Source organism: Cyanistes caeruleus, chromosome 2, assembly GCF_971803275.1.
Source record: "Cyanistes caeruleus chromosome 2, bCyaCae1.hap1.1, whole genome shotgun sequence".
NCBI lineage: Eukaryota > Metazoa > Chordata > Aves > Passeriformes > Paridae > Cyanistes > Cyanistes caeruleus.
Window position 1 is genome coordinate 6,248,228 of NC_141702.1, and position 19,718 is coordinate 6,267,945.

The window sequence follows — 19,718 nt, forward strand, 5'->3', positions numbered from 1 at the left end:
GAAAATGGACACAGAACACCCTCTGGTCCAGAAAGCATCCTGTGAGCTCCTGATGTGAGGCAGGCTATATAAAGCATCATTCACTGATTCTGATACCTTTCTCCTTTTTTTAAAGATATAATTCACCTCAATAACACTGAAGTTCCTGTTGAACCTGTGCAGTCTGCCCTCACGGAAGGCCTCATTCTTGAAAGGCAGAAGAGAGCAGCCCAGGACATGGAGCCTGTTCAAGACCAGCTGCCTTATCTGCCAGACCCATGTGACCCAAACCCTTGTCAGAATGATGGAATCTGTGTGAATGTGAAAGGAAAAGCAAGCTGCAGGTACCACAGACCTCCTCCCTCCTTGCCCTGGCTTTCTTCTTCAAGTGATGCAGCTAAAAAGTATTCAGAGCTACAGACCTCAGAGGTCTAAGCCACCAGGTCTTCAAGGAATAGCAGAAACAGAATACTTTACTAGAGTTACTAGTTCCTACCAGCAGCCAGGAGAGCATAAAGCAAAGAAGCCCCATTCTGTGGTACTTCCAAGGTGTGCAATTAGCTTCCTAACAAGGTGGGAATATTGTGACATGAACCCCTCCAATGGGAACTGCTCAACTGGGATAGCGAATGTGAGGGCCTTGGGGTGAGGGCATGACAAGGCTCCTGATCCACTGAATCTGTGCTTTGTTTTCCCAGGTGCCCATCAGGACAAGCCTTCTTCTTCACCGGCGAGAGGTGTCAGTCAAGGCAGGTGCACGGGAACATCCTGGGAATGTCAATTGGGGGAATTGCTGGAACCATTGTCTTAACTATCGTCCTCATTTCCATCATGGCTAGAAGATAAAAAACTGCAGGGGTGACACATTTCAACCTGGTTCATAAGATACCCATTTTCAGTGAAAAATTATGAATATAACTTGGAGAACACCAGTCATCATATGGATGCTCTGCCAACAGCTTGGCAGCAAGCTGGTTTTTCTGAGGGATGTGGCATTTAAAGTGTGTCATGTAGAGCTGCTGTCTGATGAAAATTGCCTTTCTTGTGTGTTTTTTTGAAAGTTTTGTTTCTTCAGCCCATAGCAAGCAGCAGTGCTGAGAGCCTACGCAGTTATTCTCAGCCATGGTTCAAACTTAGATTAAATTACTGGTTTGACCTCTCAAAACACTGTTAACAATCACAGAAAACACATGTATTAAGATTCTGGAAATGTTCCTACAAAAATTGCTCAAGAATTCTAAAGGGTACAGATACTTGTGTAACTCAGTACATCATCACTCACTTTCCCTAGGGCTGTGCTGGTTTACTTACACCAATTAGCTATTACACAGAATTCATAAACTCTTGCCAATACCTCCTTGCCTACACCAAACCATCATAAGTTCTTTTAACTGTAGAGAACAGTTTCCCGTCCAGATTCACCCCAAACTTGCAGGAACAGGTTCACCATTGGCAAACACAGGCCTGATTCCCTGACAATCAAGCAGAACTGTACCACCTGTACATGCCTGCAGTATTTGATATTGACCTCAAATCTAAATCTTCATGATTCTATCATACTGTACATTAAATTTGGTAACACTTGTGTGCATTATAAATACTTTTCAAGTTCTTTTCAAGACAGGAGTCCTGCCTTTAAAGGTGTAAAGGTTTGAAATAAATAGTTCCACAAATGTAGTATTAGAGCAATAATTTATATAAAACCATTCATCCTGCCTGGCACATGGTGATTTATATTCACTACAGAGCTTATTCTCTGAGTCCTTCAAGTGTGTTTCTCCTCTGAGAGAAGACCCAAACATACAGACTTTACACAAGGCACTCCTTGCATTCTTAACACTATTATGCATTAAATAAATGCAGTCCCCTCTGTGGCAGAGGGCAGCAACCATCTCTGTCCTACCACATTACATATCAAGGGAAAGAAAAATATTGTTAAGGGCATAAAGTTTCCTTTTCTTCAAAAAAGTGCCACATGGAGCTTTCAGTCTTTCCATCTGAAAGAAGACCACGCAGGAATCATCACAGTCTTCATTTTATGTAAGTCAAAAGTGAAGATCTGAAATGGGCCTTCTCAGTTGGGAGTTTTTGGTCCCAGAAAGTTTTAAATAGAAAGTGGAAAGCACTACAGCCTTTCCAGACTCTAATATGAGGGGAGAAGAGAAGCTGTGTGGTATTTGTGTACCTACACAGGCCTTTGGGGTCATTTGGAGAGTTGATAGGGGAAATACCAAATCCACTGGACAGCAACTGAGTGAAGCACTGTAATTCACATCTCAGTACTGCATAGTGCTAAGCACCCACGGAAGGGCTGAGTATTCTTCACTCCCAATGTCCTTTCTTGCACATGAAGGCCTTCAAATCCTTGACATCTCTTCTGGGATTGGCAGACCTTGTAAAATTCCACCTCTCTCAGCTTCCCGGCCTTACACATTAATCAGCAGTGATTATTCCAGAAGAATTCACCCAGACACAGTTTAGTCAAAATGAAGCAGTCCACTTCCTGGTGACTCCCAGGTACTTTTCACTGTGTCTTGGAAGAGGTCCTTTAGAGTGACATGATTTAGCATTGGCAGTGTTCAGTTAAGCAAGGAATATGCCTTGGAAGTATTTTCAGTGGAAGAGGTGGATGGCTCTGAAGAAGATACTCTGTATTTGCCTGCAAAACAAAGCACAGGGGTTAGACAAGAACAGAGAGCCTGGGACTTTGTCACTGCAAAGTAAGGATGGTGACACCTGTGCTGGTGGCTGAGGAGGCTCTGCCCTGCCCTGCAGCCCTGGCACTACCTGGACTACAGCAATTCCAGGAACCACAGAATTCACCATGTTTGGTGACACAGCCAGGATGTGTCAGCTTGAATTGCCAACCGTGCCACATGGCAATGATTTTCTCACACTTAGTGCTTCTCCTGGAGCATGGGGACACATGCAGAACACAACACAGCCACAGGCTCCTGAGATGAATCCCAGCTCCCTCCCTCTTATGGCCACAAGGCTCTAAACTAAGACCCAAATGTCACTATCTTCTCTGAACAATGTGTGGATACAAAGATTGGACACGTAGAAATTAAATGTTATTTCCAGAAATGCTTTTTGCAAGACAAAGTCATAATTGAAATGATGATGTCCACAAAAATGACAGCCAGAGAACCTTTGAAGAAATACAGTTCCAAGGTGGTGAAAAGTACATGAATAACGGATGAACTGTGCCCTGATCTCATTAAGCTCAAGACAAAGCTCACTTAGTGGTGTTCAGAATTAGTGAAACATCCAATAATTGTTTTAGAGATAGACAATTTTGCTGCTAGCATTTTTATGCCATAATTGACTTGTTTCAGTTCCTTTGCATTAGAAAATTAAAAACCATGTATGGATGCATGGAGAGACAAATAGATTGATGGATATCAGGACAGACAGACCCTGAGAGCAAGAATGAAGGCCAGATCTTGTTTATGCTTCAGTAAGGGAGATCTGTTGTCACATACCTGTTTTTCCACATAAGTTGTTGAAGGTTCTTGAAAATGGATAGCTCATAGCAAGCATTGGTGTCACCAGGATCAGGGAGGATGACTGAAAGAGAGAAAATTGCTTTTTGTCAAAAGAACTTTCTTTGTAGCCCCATTATAGCGAGATAAAAAAAGGTTCCAATAAACTTTCAGTAGTATTAGCAAACAGCCCACAGAAGGTGAAGCTAGATGTTTATGAGATACCATGTTCATACATTTGCATGTTTATGATAGTAATGAAGGAGATCAGCTTCCAAAGAAATTACAGGGCACAAACTGCTTGTCTCTAACTCTTGGCCAGGGGAGATGGCTTAGGCACCAGAGTCTGTCCTAACAGGCACAACAGGATCCTGTTCTCTTTTCTGTGCCAATATGGCCTTTAAGGTAACCACGAAAGCTAAGATTTATGTGAATGGGGATTTTTCTTCACAGCCAACAGCCTGAGATAATCCAAGGCAAATTTAACTTGACACACTAGAGGGCATTGGAACACAACTCTCTGCAGTCCAGATGCTAAGGAAGGAACGAAGGAACTTTTTGTTGCTAAAATGAAGTTCCTTTTTTTGTTCTGGAATGGTTTGGGAATTTAATGGGATTCTTACAAAGATGTATTAAAAAAAGGTTCGAAAAACACTTATTTTTCTGTTGAGTCTTTCTTCATTAGTTAGTTGTGCTTTGGTGGGGGAAATCAGTCAGTGGTGTGTATTATCATAAGGTGGTAGAGAAGGTAAATTAATCACATATAAAAAGCTTAATCAAAGATTTTATATTGCTTTATTTGTTCATTCTCAGACCTCAACAGGCTGAAGAAATGGAAAGACAGCAATCTTACAAAGTTCAGCAAAGGGAAATTCAAAGTCCTCCTGTCCTTGGAGAGGAACAAACCCTATGGCAGGACATACTCTGGGCTGTCTGACTAGGACAGAGTAAAAACAGAGCCAGACTTTTCTCCACAGTGCCCAGTGGAAGGACAAGAGGCTTTGAGAACAAATAGAAATACAGGAAATCCCACTTAAGATGAAACTTTTTCACTGTGAGGGTGGTCAAATACAGGAAAAGTCTGCACATAGATTGTGGTGTCTCCGTCCTTGGAGCTGGACCCCAACTGGACACAGCTCTGAGCTCTAGCTGACCATGCTCTGATGGGAGTGTGGTGCAAGATGGTCTTTGAGGGTACTTTCCAACTTCAACAATTCTTGTGGAAACTGGAGTGATTTGATCCAATGCAGCCCTTTTGAACTGACAGCTCAACCTTAATGGACTCCTTAATTCCTTTGAGCCTGTGTCCTCATCTTCTTAATTATCCTTGCTTTTAAGTCGGCTTCCTAGTTCTTTAGCAATACCTGTACAGGCTCTTCTGAATAAACCCTGTTCAGATACCAATATAAAATCAAGCTTTATTGTCATATAAGGGTGATGCCAGCACCACTTGCAGCTCGGGAAGAGGGGGAGGTGGGTGTTGGAACTAGATGATCTTGAAGGTCCCTTTCAACCCAAACCATTCTAAGTTTCTTACACATCCTGGCATTTTTTGATTAGGTGTTATAAATAGAGAAGTTTAAGTTGAAACAATAATTCCCCAAGAAGTCTCCCTTGCATTTCTCTCAGGTTGTGAATAAATAATAGTGCAAAAAAAATTTTTTGTTTTCTAACGAAAAGTTTCATTTACATTTTCTAGTTTCTTTCTTGTGGAATTTGAAGCAAAAGCCCACTAACTGCCTTCTCATTTTCTTACTAATTGTAGTGAAAATAATGAACTTTGAAAAAGGGGATATAATCATCTTTGTGTTGTTAGTATCCTCTCTGACTTGTTCTAATAAATAATCCAGGATTTAAAGTGTGCTGGACAATGTTAGACTGTGCAGCAGTAACTGAAATACATTCTTTGGTCAGGGTTCTAACCTTTGATTGCTGTGAACTCCATTTGGATGATGAATTCCTCTTCAAAAGGGCTTCTTGTATCTATTTGTTAAAAAAATTAGTCAATCAGTAAATACAGAAATTCTGTTCAAATTCCAACGGTATTTTGACATAATGTAAGAAATAGTTGGAATCCTTACCTTCTTATCCCAGAGAGTCCCAAACACCAAAATGAATAATCCCTAGGAGACAGATAATTATATGCATTTTGATTACACCAATCTTTAATTGCAATATCCCATAAGTATCTCCATTATCTCCAACATTGTCCATAGTACTATTTAAACTTTGAACTCTTTGATAGGAGATATTTTTCTAACTGCGTATCACGGAGTGGTCTGCTCATTTGGAGTTCTCTAGGCCTGGTCTATTTAAATTCTGTGTTGATCTGGTCTACCAACTGACACAGATAGTTTGGTAGCACTTAATGTATTTGGAAGAAGGAATGTTTGTGTATGGAAGACATGTCCTACCTGTGCTCTCCTGGCAAACTAGTCGGTTCCAAGAGAAAGGCCAGAGAGTTTGGCTTGAAGAACACAGTTTTGGTGCCATTCTTAACAATGGCAAATCTTAAGAATTCTCTTTAAAGAGAGAGTACACATAACTATTTTGTCCTTAAGAAATCACCTTGTAGGATCCTACTGGCCACTTAAATATGTCACAAAAGTCATACTGACTGAAAACTCTCAGTCGTGTGTATTTTTGTCAGTTCTTCTCTTTATCATTAGTACTTCTCAGCTGGTCTTGCTGACTTTCTTGTGGTTTATACTGGAATCCCCAAAAGCATAACATGATGCCTCCAGCTGCACTATAAATGGAAACAGGGATGCTCAGGTTTGCCCACCTGAACAGGGCTGTTTTCCTGGTCTTCAGCAGTGAAGTTGATCCCAGAACTACTGGCAAAGTAGGCAGTTACCTTTAGGTCAGCTTTATCTACATGGCACATCTGCTAAGGCAGCTGAGAATATGAAATACTGCTGAATTCCTGGAGTGGCTTTCCCAAAGAGCCTTTTTTGGAATAAGGATGTGTAAGGGAAATTTAAGCTCTTCCCTGATGTTCTTATGCCCTGCCAAGCACATCACTACAATAATGTCTCTATGTTAAATCATGAAAGAGGAAACAAAAATATGTGCAACTCACCTGCAAAACATTGAGCAGACTAAAGAGGATGTGGAAAGCTCGATGACTGTTTTTGATGATGGTGGCAAGGCCTAAACCCCAGGTGAGGCCTAACAGTGGTGTCAGGATGGCCACACTTTTGCCAATCTGAAACAGAGACTTCCTCTCCTGCCCACTTGACCTATCCCCAATAGTTGGCCTCAGAATTTTTATTATAACAACTGCGGCAATGAACAAGTTTGTGGCCACGATGATCAAGGCAGGTATGACGAAGGCCAGGAGAGCTTTGCTGTCCTTCCAGTTGAGCCAGCAGACGTCCTTTCTCGTGTAACTGTTCTTTGGCAGTGTGACAGCCATGGTGGTGACTGCAATGATGAAGGGGCACACATATCCGAGGCAGAATGCCACCGCCTTCTGAGCCGTCTTACTCGTGTTGTGTAAGATGAACACCAGTCTGTAGAAAAGGATGAGGCCCAGGCTCAGCATCCAGAAAAAGACACACAGGTAGAAAAAATGGATGAAAAAGGTGGCCATGATACAGATGTCTCTGCTCATCTGCTGGTTTTGATCAGTGAAGGAGGCAGTGACAATGAACCAAACGTCAGCAAACAGCAGGGATGTAGCAATGTTGAGAATACAGACATGGCGCATGTAGGAAGTTGTGTTGTTTGTCACGTACTTCCAGACCAAGGACTCAATTATGATGCAGACCACCAAGCTCACGATTGAAATGGCCAGACCAATGTAGGAAATATAAACTTCAAAGACTAGCTCGGAGGATATATCAGGTGACATCAGGATGGAGAATGATGTCAAGTGATTGCAGGAGCAAATGACATAATCTCCTAACTCTGTGGGTGTGCAGCCACGAGTATCCCAGTCTCCTCTGTGACTGTTGAGTGTGAAGTTCCAAAAGACACACTTGGGCATCTTTAGAGACAAGTCTTTCTTTGCAAATGTCATATTAACCTCAAACTTCTGGCTTCTGTTGCTGCTCAAAGTTGTTGTTATCAATAAACCGTTCACATATTCAAATGTATTCTGGGGCAAAATATGTCCAAGTTTTGAGTACATCACACTGACAATGGTTGAATTTTGGGTTAGAGTCTGGATTTCATTTTCACTAATGAGCACTTGGACTGTGAGGTTTCCTGTACTGTGGAAGTCCTTGTTATAATCTGTCTTATTTTCCTTGACAACTATCCCTTTGAGCTGCACGGTGTTTGCACAGACAGAAGGAATGGTGTTATTAACTGGTTGGAGGCGCAGGGCAAAATTTTCTACTGACTGCAGTAACAAAGAACTTTGTCGTGTCTTCTCTTCATCCATGGCTTTCCAAGCTTCAGTTGTGGAATCACCAACAATTAAGTCCACTGTGGATAGGAAATTCTGGAACAACAACAGAATAATGCAGTTACTGAAATCCCACACAATTAATTGTTGTTTCTGATGGTAATTTATGTGTGGTCTTAGAAGTGCCTTTTGAAAAAACCCAGTATTTTCTTATTTTGCTCATTCCATGTTAAGTCTTCTGTTGCTAACCCTCTGTATACTCTGTTTGCAAGTTAAGATTTCCAAGAGCAGAGCTGTGTGACTATTAATATATTATTTGGTATTTTTGCATCTCCAGCCTTCTTTCCTTTCTTTCTTAGTGTTCTTGCTGTCTTTGATTTTTTGGTGCCTCATGTAGGGCTCTCTATCTACAAACTATCAAGCCTTTTTGCACTTTTCTGTTCAGAAGAGCAGTGCTTTTCCTCTGGACCTCACAATCAAAGTTCCAAATCACTTCTAAGGGTTCTTTTGTTATTCATTTTTTGTTACATCCAACTTATTTTCCTTGATTGATCATGGTTCCTGGAATTCACTCTTCCCTATTCCTATTTCAACTTTTTTTTCTATTCCTACTTCTACTCATGGAATCATAGAATTACAGAATGGTTTTGACATTTAAAGGTCATCCAGTCCAACCTCACTTCCAGGGGGCAGGGACATCCAGCTTGATCTGGGACACTTCCAGGGTTTGGGGCATCCACAACTTCTCTGGTAGATCTATTCCAGTGCTTTACTGTCCTCACAGCAAACAATTTATTCTTAATACATAATCTAAACCTGCCCTCTTTGCAGTTTAAACCATTATTCCTTTTCCTGTCACTACAGACCCTGATAAAAAGTCTTCTTATAAGTCCCCTTTAAGTATTTAACAGCTGCAATCAGTTCTTCTCTTCTCAAGGCTGGACAAGCCCAACTCTCTCAGCCTGTCCTCATAGGAGACCTGCTCCAGCCCTCTGACCATTTCTGTGACCCTCCTTTGGACCCACTCCAGCATGTCCACATCATTCTTGCCCTGGGGACCCCAGAGGTGGATGGAGTGCTCCAGGTGGGATCTCACCAGAGCAGTATAAAGGGACAGAATCACCTCCCTTGACCTGCTGGTCACAGTCCTTGTTAAGCAGCCCAGGACATGTTTGGATGTCTGGGCTGCAAGAGCACGTTGCTGCCTCATGTCCATTTTTTTATCCATCATCCCTTGTCCTTTCCTGTCTTAGAATGCTGGAGATATCCATGTGTTCCTAGAATATTTCTAGTTGCTAAGCTTACAGCAGCTTCTCCCTCATGCATAGACTCCTTGTCCTCACCATTTTGAGTGTTCATAAACTCTTCTGTATCTTTGCTGTCACTTCATCTTATTCCCTTAACATTTTCCTGGTTTTGATCCTAAGCAAGGGTGAAACTTCTTCAGGGAGAACATCATCCCCTGTGACAAAAGGGGCCAAAGAGCTTGGTAGGTGTAAATAAGACTTAAAATAAAACCTTACCTGCATAGTGAGCACCTCTGCCTCTGCTGGGATAGAGGAGATTATATCCAGGATGGTAACAATTGCACCTAGGTTTGCTGAAGAATGGTTTATTGTGGTTAGCTCCCTTTTTGTCTGTTCCACAAGCTGTTCAAGGTAGGAGGGTAGCTGTGCTTTTGCCTCGGGGCTGTTGGCCAAGGACTGGAACAGAAGATAACAGCACATCCCATGTGTGAAATCCTCTAACCTCACTGAGAGAAAGGACTCTGGATGGTTTGTGTGTGGGAAGAGCACTGTGGGGTGATACCAAGGCTGAAAACCAAGGTGTGGCACCCATCTGTCAAGCGCAGTGGCCAAGGGTGTGGGCAGTGTAGGAAGGGCCTTGGGATGAGGTTGGGCAGTGGGCCAGAGCTGTTCCTACAGCCTCACTGTTGGTGTGTTCTCTAACATGCTCTGGGCTCATGCCTGAGCACAGCTCAGGGAACGCTCCAGGACAGCAACTGCTCCTTGTGGACGCCATGGACAAGGTCACCTTGCCTGGGAGACAGAGCGTTCATGTGTGTGGACATTATCCATGCAGTGCCTCAGGCCCTCTGTGCTCTGGGAGGGGCCTCAGCTCTTTCTCTGGCTGGTGTAAATAGAGCCGAACATTCCTCATATCTTTTAAAAGAAAATTTTAAATGCTTCGTGTATTTTAGATTATGATAAGCAAAAATCATGCAACCAACATTTTTTCTCTTTCTCCCCAGCCACCTCCCCACCCCAGCCTCTCCAAACCCATGAGTGCTACCTCAGCACTACTCAGCAGGTCATTTATTGGTCCAGACAGGCAGTCATTCCTTGCAACGTTCCACGAGCTGTTGATGCAGTGGTAAGTTGTATTGCCTCGAGTAAAACCTTTTGGATTTTGCACATCACAGCATGGCTTTATTAATATGGACCTTTCTGTTCCAATGCCCAATCTGTCTGAGCAGGAAATTTTCTTAGCTGTACAGAGAGGAGACAGAGATAGAAAATAGTCAGCAGGGAAATGAATGAATGACCCCCACAAAACTTGTGATCTGTTCAAAGATCTTTAAATTAGGATTTCAGTTTACTGTCTTCATTAATTATGATCTTTCAGGATGTATATGTCTCACATTACCAATTTTTATGAATCAGGAAATTAAAAAGGAAATCTAATAAAGCTCTGATTTTTGAGTACTGAATCAAATCAACAAACCAACACCCAAAGACTTAGATGTATCTGTTAGATTTACAGGGTTAGACAGAGCTGGAGTGGGATTATACTGACCATTAAGTGAACAACAATTCATACAAAGTTTATTCTGTTAAGGTACTCAATACTGCTGAAGCACTAACAGGAAGTTCATTAAGACCTTGATAATGAGGCCTCAACAGCTTTTTGATGAATAGTGAGTGTTGCTAATTGTCTTTGATTGGCTTAGTCATATCAGTAAGTATCTGCTGATTAAAGTTATTAAAGTAATTAAAGTGTCTGCATATTTATTGCCTAAGAGAGTGAAATCTGGCAGATACAGTGATTCAACTGTAGGTTCCACTGCGGTGGAAAAAAGAAAATTTCTGCATCAGGGGGATGTCCAACATTTCTTCCTTTCCAATTCAGAATAAAAGAGCTGAAATATCCAAACTCGTGTCAGAACTAAACATCAAAGCTGGATTTAGCAATGCTGAACTCCAATTACCAAACATTCCCTGCAGAGCTGACTGGAAGTTGCCCTGGTCTCTGCAGCACCTCACAGAGGTTGCCCTTCTTGTGTTCAAAGTGGAAATGCTCTCCCACAGGCTGCTCTCCTGAGCCAGATGAGGCACCACAGTCTTTGATCCTTGCTAAATTGTTGGTGCAAGCTGGGAGCTGCATGACCACATTTCAACACAGGGGATGAAGCTTGGTGGTGCAGCCTGCAGTAGTGACTAAACTGTCACTGCTTTGGAACACACTGAGACCACTCTCAAATACAGAAAAGACAACATATTTTGTCTATTTATTTTTTAAAATTACATCAAAAACAGTATTTTTCTCTGAGTGTAAAAATTTCCTATCAGAAAAGGAGACAAAAGTTCTTGGATACCAAAAAGCTGTTCCTGTTAGATGTCACTGATGATGAATTTGTGGCACCTGATTTAACAAAGATAGTGGGATGTCCTGTATAACTATAAACAATAACTTTTTTCCTTACCAGGTATCAAGTGCAGTCTTATATGCTCACTGTCAACTTCCTTTCCAATGCGGTTGATAAACTTGCAATATGCCACAAACTCTTTATCTTCCTTACATTCATTTTCCGTGTGATTGTACATGTAGCAAAGCAAATTGCCTTTTTTCTTTTTCTCTGTATGGATGGAAGAAGACAGGTTAACAGAGATTTGGGGTCAGTCAACTAAAACCAGCAGAAAGCATCAGCAAAACTTTCTTTTCCATGGGTAATTGAAAAATAAACAACTTTCCTTTGTGAAAAATCTCCCTCTCTGTATGCTGATCTCTGTGTCTTACTCCTTCCATAATAAATCCGGCAGCTGCTGCATGATCAAAATCTTTTCATTTACTGGTGTGGGAGCAAATTCTCCCCAAACCCTCTTAGCTGTGCAGTAACTGAGATTTGCTTTGAAAATAATTTTTGAGAATACTCTTTGCCCTTACCACAGGTGTTCCATTTGGGCTAGGATACTGTTTTGCTGTTCTTATATGGCTCTTTTGAACTCAGGATCTGTGCCACGCTCCCACTGCTTTTCAGAATGTCTGTGCCTGAGGGTGAGCCTCCAGCTGCAGTCTCTTCCAAGAACAACCTTGCCTTTTTTTTAGCTACTGAAGGCCTCCTCAGTCTCCAGCTTTACTCCTCAGCCTGTTGTTTTTGCACTCATGAGTTATTTCTGGTAGATCGCGTTTGCTTTTTTTTCAAATTAAGTGTTTTGTAAATCACTCAAAAAATTCTAGTATATAAAAACAACTCACTTGAAAACTTAAAGAATATAAAAACATGTCAGGGAAGTTGGAGAATTGCCCTAAATTTGAAGACATAGAAGTGTAGGCTTTTGTATTGTTAAAGATGTGCTCCCTGTATCCTCAAAGAAAATGGAGTAGTTGTTTGAATTGCATTCTTAATGAATTACTCAACATTTTTAATGAATTAGTAAAATTCATTTTTAAATGAATTACTAATTTTAAAAAGTGGCAGAATGCACTTAAAGTATTAATAAAAGCAAATAAAAGGAGTTCAGCAATTTCCAGTCTGAAGGAGGGTCAGGATGCTCGCTTCTCCCTGTCTGGCAAGTCAGACCAAAAATAGTTTACCTATTATGTATTTATCACTACAGCAGTGACTTCAGTTCAGTATTAATCCCAGCCACATTCCCCAGACATGCTCACCATCCTAAAAAATGTCCATTTCTCTTTTTTTTCACCCTCAGAAGTGCTCCTGGGTAGTCATGAAGGCAGTTAAGTATGACTTGTTAACACAGAACTGAAAACAAAGATCCCAGAGACTGGGTTGTGACACAGAGTGAAACTTATGATTCTGCAAGTTTATTGTGTCTTACCAACTTGAAATTCATTTTGCTGAACCCAAAATGTAACCCTGTAGTCTCTCACGGTCTTTGCGCTTATGCAGCACTCGAGGGCAAGTGGCACTTTGCACTGAATCGATGTTGCAATGGGGTCTATCAGGATGTTCTGCTTCAGGGGCAAGGAAATCACCTCGATGGTCACATTGGCAGAACTGTCCAGGTTTTTCTGTGAGAATGTGCAGGTGTAGGTGCCTAAAAGAAGGGATACAAAACCATGTCTCAGTCTACAGAAGTGGTCCTCAGCTTTTGCATGGTCATGAATGCTGAACAAGCACAGTGTTGTTGGCAACATCAAGCCTTGCTGTCCTCCAACACTTTTAATTTTAACTGTGCGGGCTTTTTATTTACTGTGGCCAGGCTGCAGAGTGATCTGCAGGGCTAGGGATGCTGTAAATGATCTGGTACAGAGATTTCATTGCCTTTGTAGCCATTGAGACCATATTCACTCACCTCTCCAGTCTGGCGAGGCAGACTTCACCGTGAGCACAGACGTGGCTGGGAATTTGCTATTTTTGATGCACATATCACAGTCTACTGTTTTTGTGTCACTTCCAGACTGGATTTTCCAACTGATGCTGTCATAATTGCTCACATCACTTTTGCATGTTACATTGAACCCGTATCCCTCGGAAACTGTTGAGTTTGTGCTTGAAGATATTATTATGTGGGCTGAGACAACACAGGACAAAAGTCACATTAGTAAGAGAGTTTTAATCATTTTTTTGCAAATTCTGTGTGCCATGGAGGCCATCTATGCATTAAAGAGCTGTTGTTTTGTCACAAGTCCCTGCCCCTCACCTTGCCGCAGGTACGTGACTCTGATGCTCCGAGTGCGCCTGGCTCCATATCCAGTCTCCAGCTCACACGTGTATGTGGTCACTGCACCTGACATCTCAGGTGGGCACTGGGACTCATTGATGTTGAGCTGGTATTCAGTGCAGTTTCCACTAAAGCTGAGCGTTCCTAGAGAGAAGTAAGCATTGTTTGAAGGGCTACGAATGTCAAAAAATACCTCTGGAAAGCACAAGCAATTACTGTAGCTATGGAAACCCTTTTGGGTTTGTATGTAATTGACATGATGGCACTTTTAACTCATCATTTCTGAAGTTCATTCACATCTTTTACTCTGGCAACACTGACAGAGTGGCAGCACACAGCTCTATGCTGGGATTCCTCCTGCCAGAACTAATCAGAACGCAACAACACTGCTTGGAAATCTCAGGGTCAACCAAAATGAGTAGTATTCTGGTTAAGCCTAACCTCATTATCTGTTTTATTTGGGTGAGTAAAGGTAACTAAAACAAGAGTAAACACTGAAGATTTTAATGTTGTCTAATTTTGAAATAAAAATGTGGAGGCACTTGATAGTCATTCAACTTAAAACCTGAAGAGTGCTGGTTTAGGTGTGAGCACTGAAGCTGTCCCACGGGGCAGCTGACATGAGAGCAGAGCAGAGCTCCTGGGGGAAAGCCTGGCCACAGGGAATGGGGTAAAACAGCCCATTACAGTAGGCCAGGATCCCCTCTCCCTGCAAGCACGGCTGCTCTCTGGTGACTGTCCTCTGTGGAAGTGACTGCATGCATAAGCTTTGAAGATTTTATCTCAGTTTGCTTTCCTGCTTTCTGTTAAGTTTCATTTACGGCCAATAGTTAACAATAAACAGTTACTTCATACCCATAAAATATTAAGAGGGCAATAGACCATTTAAGGTGATGGTTCATAGACATTTATGAGCCTTTCTGTTCATGTTACTTTGTAGCTCTTTGTAGCACGTTTACTTGGTGCCTTATTAAATTTGTATTGGAAAGCCTTATGGGATGCCTCTGACTCGGCTGGTATGTGATGTAACACAGCTACAGGTGGAGAGGCAAACAGTGCTCGTATTTATCTGTACTGCAGCTGTTTCACAGTGCAGCACTTGTACCTCACGACTGCCAAATCTCAGTATGTGGTACATGAAAGATCTTTGTATGCCAAGGGTGATTCCAGAAATAGCAGTGCAGACTGATGTGCTCATCCTTGCTCTCAAAATTAGACCATGCAGAAATAAGCTTTTTGGAAGAAGCTGCTGGTCCAGGAGCTGTTTCCATCTAGGATGGCACTGTTTGAGGCATCAGTGTATGGAGATGCCTGAAACCTCACTGGCACCTGCACAGCATGTACAGAGTCTGTCCTTCCCCCTGCCACTCACACCTTTGGAGCATATCCTGTGTTCATCCTAGAACCGTGGGACAGCCACTTAGGAGGAGATCTTTGAGCAATGAACAAACCTAGCAAGTGAAAGACAGCCTTTTGTTAATCTTACCTGTAATGTTGATTGTTCCATTTACTTTCCAGGAAACCTTAAGCGATTTCAATTGTCTGTCAATGCAACAGGACAGCAGAAGACGCTTTGCTTGCACTTCAGGACTGTTACATGTGACAGTGACATCCTCAAAGTTTGGAGTGATGTTTAGCGGAAAGACAGATATTGTTTCTGTGGTGTTGTGTATCTCTGTGTGATACTGACTGCTCATTATGAACATGCAGCTATAGGAACCTGGAAAGCATAAGCAACAGTTTTTGCTGAGTTTGCCTCTATTTTGGAATTAGAATTATTTCCACATCTAGTTTTCACATATCCCTGCTCTGCAGTGGCTCTGCTACTACTACTGTTGATCAATATGCACCCTCAGATCACCTGCAGAATGCTTTCTGCAGACCCCTGGTGCAAAATATATCCAGATTAGGATTCACTGTTGATGGGTATTTGAGATCAGTGTTCTCAGACCGAAATACTCCAAATCTGGCTGAGTCGGTGCTTTTGGGATCTATACATTGCCCCTAGTCCTTCTGGCAGCAGTACATCATGGTAAAAAGGTTCCTACACAGAATGAGTGACAGAAGGGTGCCCAGGGTGGACTCCACCAGAACTGGCCCCAGAGTAGAGGCTCTTAAGCTCTTCAGCCCTTCAGCTGCTCAGAAGGCAGCTCTGTTGCCAAACAGAGTACAGTATGAATCACAGAATCACAGAATATACTGTGTAGAAAGAGACCCATCAGGATCATTGAGCCTAACTCTTGGCCCTGCCCAGGACATTCCAAGTCACACCATGTGCCTGGGAGCATTGTTCAAACACTTCTTGAGCTCTCAGGCTTGGTGCTACAACCACTGCCCTTGGGAGCCTGTTCCAGTGCTCAACCACACTCTGGGTGAAAAACTTTTCCCAGTTATACAAAACCTCCCCTGAGTCAGCTTCATGCCATCTCCTTGAGTCCTGTCCCTAGCCACCAGGGAGAACACATCTGTACCTGCCCCTCTGCTTCCCCTCATGAGGAAGCTGAAGACCACAATAAGGTCTCCCCTCAGTCTCTTCAAGGCTGAACAGAACAAATGACCTCAGCTGCTTCTCATACAGCCTTTCCTTCAGGTCCTTCATAATCCTTGTGGCCTCCTTTGGTCTCTCTCCAATAGTTTGATGCCTTTTTTGTATTTTGGTTCCCCTAAATTGCCCCCAGGACTTGAAGTGAGGCCTCCCCAGCCCAGAGTAGAGCAGGACAATCTCCTCTCTTGCCTGGCTGGCAATGCTGTGCTTGATGTCCCCAGGAGAGGGATGTCCCTGCTGGCTGCCAGGGCACTGCTGGCTCACATTCAACTTGCCATCGACCAGGATCCACAGATCCCTTTCTCTTTATCAGCCACTCTCTCAGGCACGAGTCCCCTGGTTGCAGCCAGGCTTGGTTTTGAGATTGCCAATCAGAGCTCCAAATTTCCCACATATTTTAAGTATCCTCACTGGGATAGCCTGTGAGCAGACCACTTACATAGGAGTGGAGACACCGAGGTTCAGGGCATCTTCAGTCTGAAGAATTTTGGATCCACTATTCCTACCTTACATGTGTGTGCCCAAATATCTGGTCACAGGCTACCCTTTTTGAAATTGAATGTAGAATTCACAGTCCAAAGACAAGAACTGAGTGGGAGCTTGAGCCCAAGCTCTGATAATACATAATAATTCCCCTGATAGCTCCTCTCAGAAAAATGCCACCAGTTTACCTGGTTTTGATTTTCAAAAATCCCTAAACATGCAAAACTGTAAATCTGAGCTCTGATTAGTTAGGTCATGGGTGTGTAGGGAGCAAGGGCATTACAGACAAATTCAACCACAGCCTCCAGTTACCACACCAAAAGAGTGGGAAGGCCTCACAGCCATGCAGTCCCCAGGCATGATAATGAAGCCTGGAACTTAGAACACCCAGTCACATATAATCACTTCAGTCAGTTCACATCTTACTGGCTGTGCCAGTCAATATGTAGATAATTAAAGAAAACAACAGGAAAATTATGAGGGGCAATATAATTTTCACATTTCCTCTAGAAAATTCAGCCACTGCATTCATCTTTGCTTTTTATATAACTAACCACAATAAAGATTTACATCTGCTGTTTTAATGATGGAAAATCATACCAGAATCCTTTGATGTCACATTGGTAATTTTAAGAATTGATCTTCTGGTTGCTAAAACTGTCTCTATTGAATACCGGGAGCCGGTTGAGATGGCGTGGCCAAAGTGATACCAGGTCGCATTGGCAAATGTTGAATTCACCTCACAGGTCAGTCTTACTGTGTCCCCTTCAAAAATGTTCAAGGGTTTCATGGTGAAGTTTGTCTGATCTGGGAAGACAGAGAGCAACATTCTGCATTACTGACACTTCAGCTCACATCTTTTTGGTGTCTTTCATCTTACAGGGGTCCCAGGTGCCTCAGGTCAGCTGCGGGGCACCACCTCTGATGCAGGCCATGGGATTTTCCCCTCAACATATTCTTTTAGTATCTTTCTCAGCTAAAAATTCCAGAAGGTTTTATGCAAAGAGTTGGAAATATTATTATTACCACCACTATTTTCTTTAGATAAACTGGGAGGAAAAGCAAGAAGGTTGAAGTAATCCTCTAAGACAGACAGTCCAGCACTCAGTGCACTGAGAGCAGAACACCTCCAGGGCCCTGGGTCAGCAGCTGAATTGTAACACACCACCCAGCAGCAGCGTGGAAAATGTGCAAGGAAGCCAAGGGGAATATGTTATCATATAAACTGCAAGAGGTTTTTATGTTTTGCTTTAAAGAGTAGGAAGCACTGGCAGCCTGACATTCTTAGAGCTATCTCAGTTCTGGAGGTGAATTAAGGGTGTTCGATCTCTCTCCCCTGGACAGATCCACAAGAAATACATGTTTCTTGCAAGTTCAGTACCAGATCATCAACAGTATAGGGCAGCTACATGATTCAGGCAAAAAGTACTAAAGTAAAGTTTGAAGGAAAGTACTGAGAGCTTTAAACTTACTAGTGATTATTCTTGTGAAGGTAAAAGGGTTTAGTTGGTACGATGAATCCAGAAACTGCGGTACAGCTCTGTTGGAATCTCCAACCTGAGTGAAGCTTGCTGCTCCTGTTCTTACTTCATAGTTCACAAAAACACTTCCAGGGCTAAACAGATACAAGAATGAGAGGAGCACCAGGATTAAATACCCTTGTATATCAGTGGTTTTCTATGTTGTGGTGAACCATCTTGCATGGATGGGATGACCTCACAGGACTCCCCTGTGGAGACTTCTCTTGAGACTCAAGACTTGCTCTTTTATACAAGGAAGTTGTGCTACAGCTCTTCCCTAAGAAGGAACCCCTTTATGTGACACCTTCCTTGTCTGATGTTTATTTCTAGTAAACTTTCCTTAGAAACCTAAAATGCAGCTGCATTTAAATATGTGTGGGCAGCAGCAATGTCTCTTTTATCCAAGGCTGTATCCAGAGTCAATGCACTATTCATCTTCCTCATGGCCTAGGAAATGATACTAGATTTATTTGCATCCTTTTCCCCTTTGGGTAGAGCTCAGTCTTTTCCATAAAAGGCTTTGATCCAAATGGAGAATGATTATGTTTCTTGGACTTTTGCATAATGATGAATTCTACCCACAATTCCATTTCCATGTTCATAGCTGGGCTTTGCTTTGCAGTGATTATTCTGTTATTCAGTGTGGGCATACTGGAAGTGGATTTTAGGCAGAGTAAATGTAACCTTTGCTCACTTGTGTCTCCTTGACACTGGACAGAAAGTTTTGTGTCTTACAGGAAAAAATTAAATTATTTACTTACCTGAAACCCGTTACTGTTGCCAATACAAAACCTGGTAAACATCTGTAGCTGGCATTAAACTGTAAACAAAGACAGGTGACATGGTGTAAGTCCTGTGTATTACTGCAGTGTGCTTAAAAAGGAAACTCTCCATTCCTGAGGTGAGTAAGGACATGTAGCATATCTGATACAACAGACCTGGTGCTCTCCTGGTGTCATGGAATACATTTCTGCTCATGGTTTCATTCCATGTGTACCCAAATGGATTTAAGCTAGGACCAATAATATGATCTTTTTTTCATGCTTTGTATACAAAAGATTCCTAAATACTTCCCAGTGTATTAAAATGAATGGAAATATTTTCATTGGCATCAATGGAGTCAGCTTTGGTCCACTTTGTAGCTCCCACTGCTGCACACTTCCCAGCTCCCCACAGAGACACTGACAGGCCACCCAGGCACCTGGGGTAAACACCTTATTTTTTATACATTATATATTTCTTAGGGGGCTCTTGGCCTTCAGAGATGAAAAACTAAAGTCATTACCGCTTTTTCAAGGTCCACTTTGTATTTTTGGTATAACACAGAGGAAGAATCCTTGAGATCATCCTGGAAGGCTGAGTCAAGCCTGACTGACATATTCATTACAATGGGCTCTCCCATACCGCATGACTCTGTAAGGAGAGACATAAAAACAAATGCAAAAG

General features: G+C 42.3%; 2 protein-coding genes across 3 annotated transcripts in view; one reads left to right on the forward strand and one right to left on the reverse strand.

Moving 5' to 3' along the window:
- Positions 1–10,506, forward strand: part of MEP1A (meprin A subunit alpha) — a 51,854-nt gene extending 41,348 nt beyond the window's left edge. Inside the window, exons 13-15 of one of the 2 annotated variants that reach the window (XM_086875626.1) lie at positions 116–323; positions 678–728; positions 10,070–10,506. In XM_086875626.1, coding sequence (XP_086731752.1) covers positions 116–323; positions 678–728; positions 10,070–10,103 — 293 coding nt within the window. In that variant the 3' untranslated portion in view covers positions 10,104–10,506. Of the gene's footprint in view, positions 1–115; positions 324–677; positions 4,119–10,069 lie in introns of those variants that run through there. The other variant, XM_023924287.2, reaches the window with a different exon arrangement.
- The window catches only part of ADGRF5 (adhesion G protein-coupled receptor F5), a 42,101-nt gene continuing 24,037 nt past the window's right edge, over positions 1,655–19,718 (reverse strand). The window contains exons 7-22 of the mRNA XM_086875624.1: positions 19,558–19,685; positions 19,034–19,092; positions 18,225–18,367; positions 17,353–17,559; positions 15,211–15,444; positions 13,704–13,868; positions 13,356–13,574; positions 12,879–13,097; positions 11,522–11,674; positions 10,111–10,307; positions 9,342–9,521; positions 6,547–7,914; positions 5,546–5,587; positions 5,388–5,447; positions 3,465–3,549; positions 1,655–2,638 (exon numbers count right to left, since the gene is read on the reverse strand). Of these exons, the coding sequence (XP_086731750.1) occupies positions 2,559–2,638; positions 3,465–3,549; positions 5,388–5,447; positions 5,546–5,587; positions 6,547–7,914; positions 9,342–9,521; positions 10,111–10,307; positions 11,522–11,674; positions 12,879–13,097; positions 13,356–13,574; positions 13,704–13,868; positions 15,211–15,444; positions 17,353–17,559; positions 18,225–18,367; positions 19,034–19,092; positions 19,558–19,685 (3,539 nt within the window). The 3' untranslated portion in view covers positions 1,655–2,558. The remainder of the gene's footprint in view (positions 2,639–3,464; positions 3,550–5,387; positions 5,448–5,545; positions 5,588–6,546; positions 7,915–9,341; positions 9,522–10,110; positions 10,308–11,521; positions 11,675–12,878; positions 13,098–13,355; positions 13,575–13,703; positions 13,869–15,210; positions 15,445–17,352; positions 17,560–18,224; positions 18,368–19,033; positions 19,093–19,557; positions 19,686–19,718) is intronic.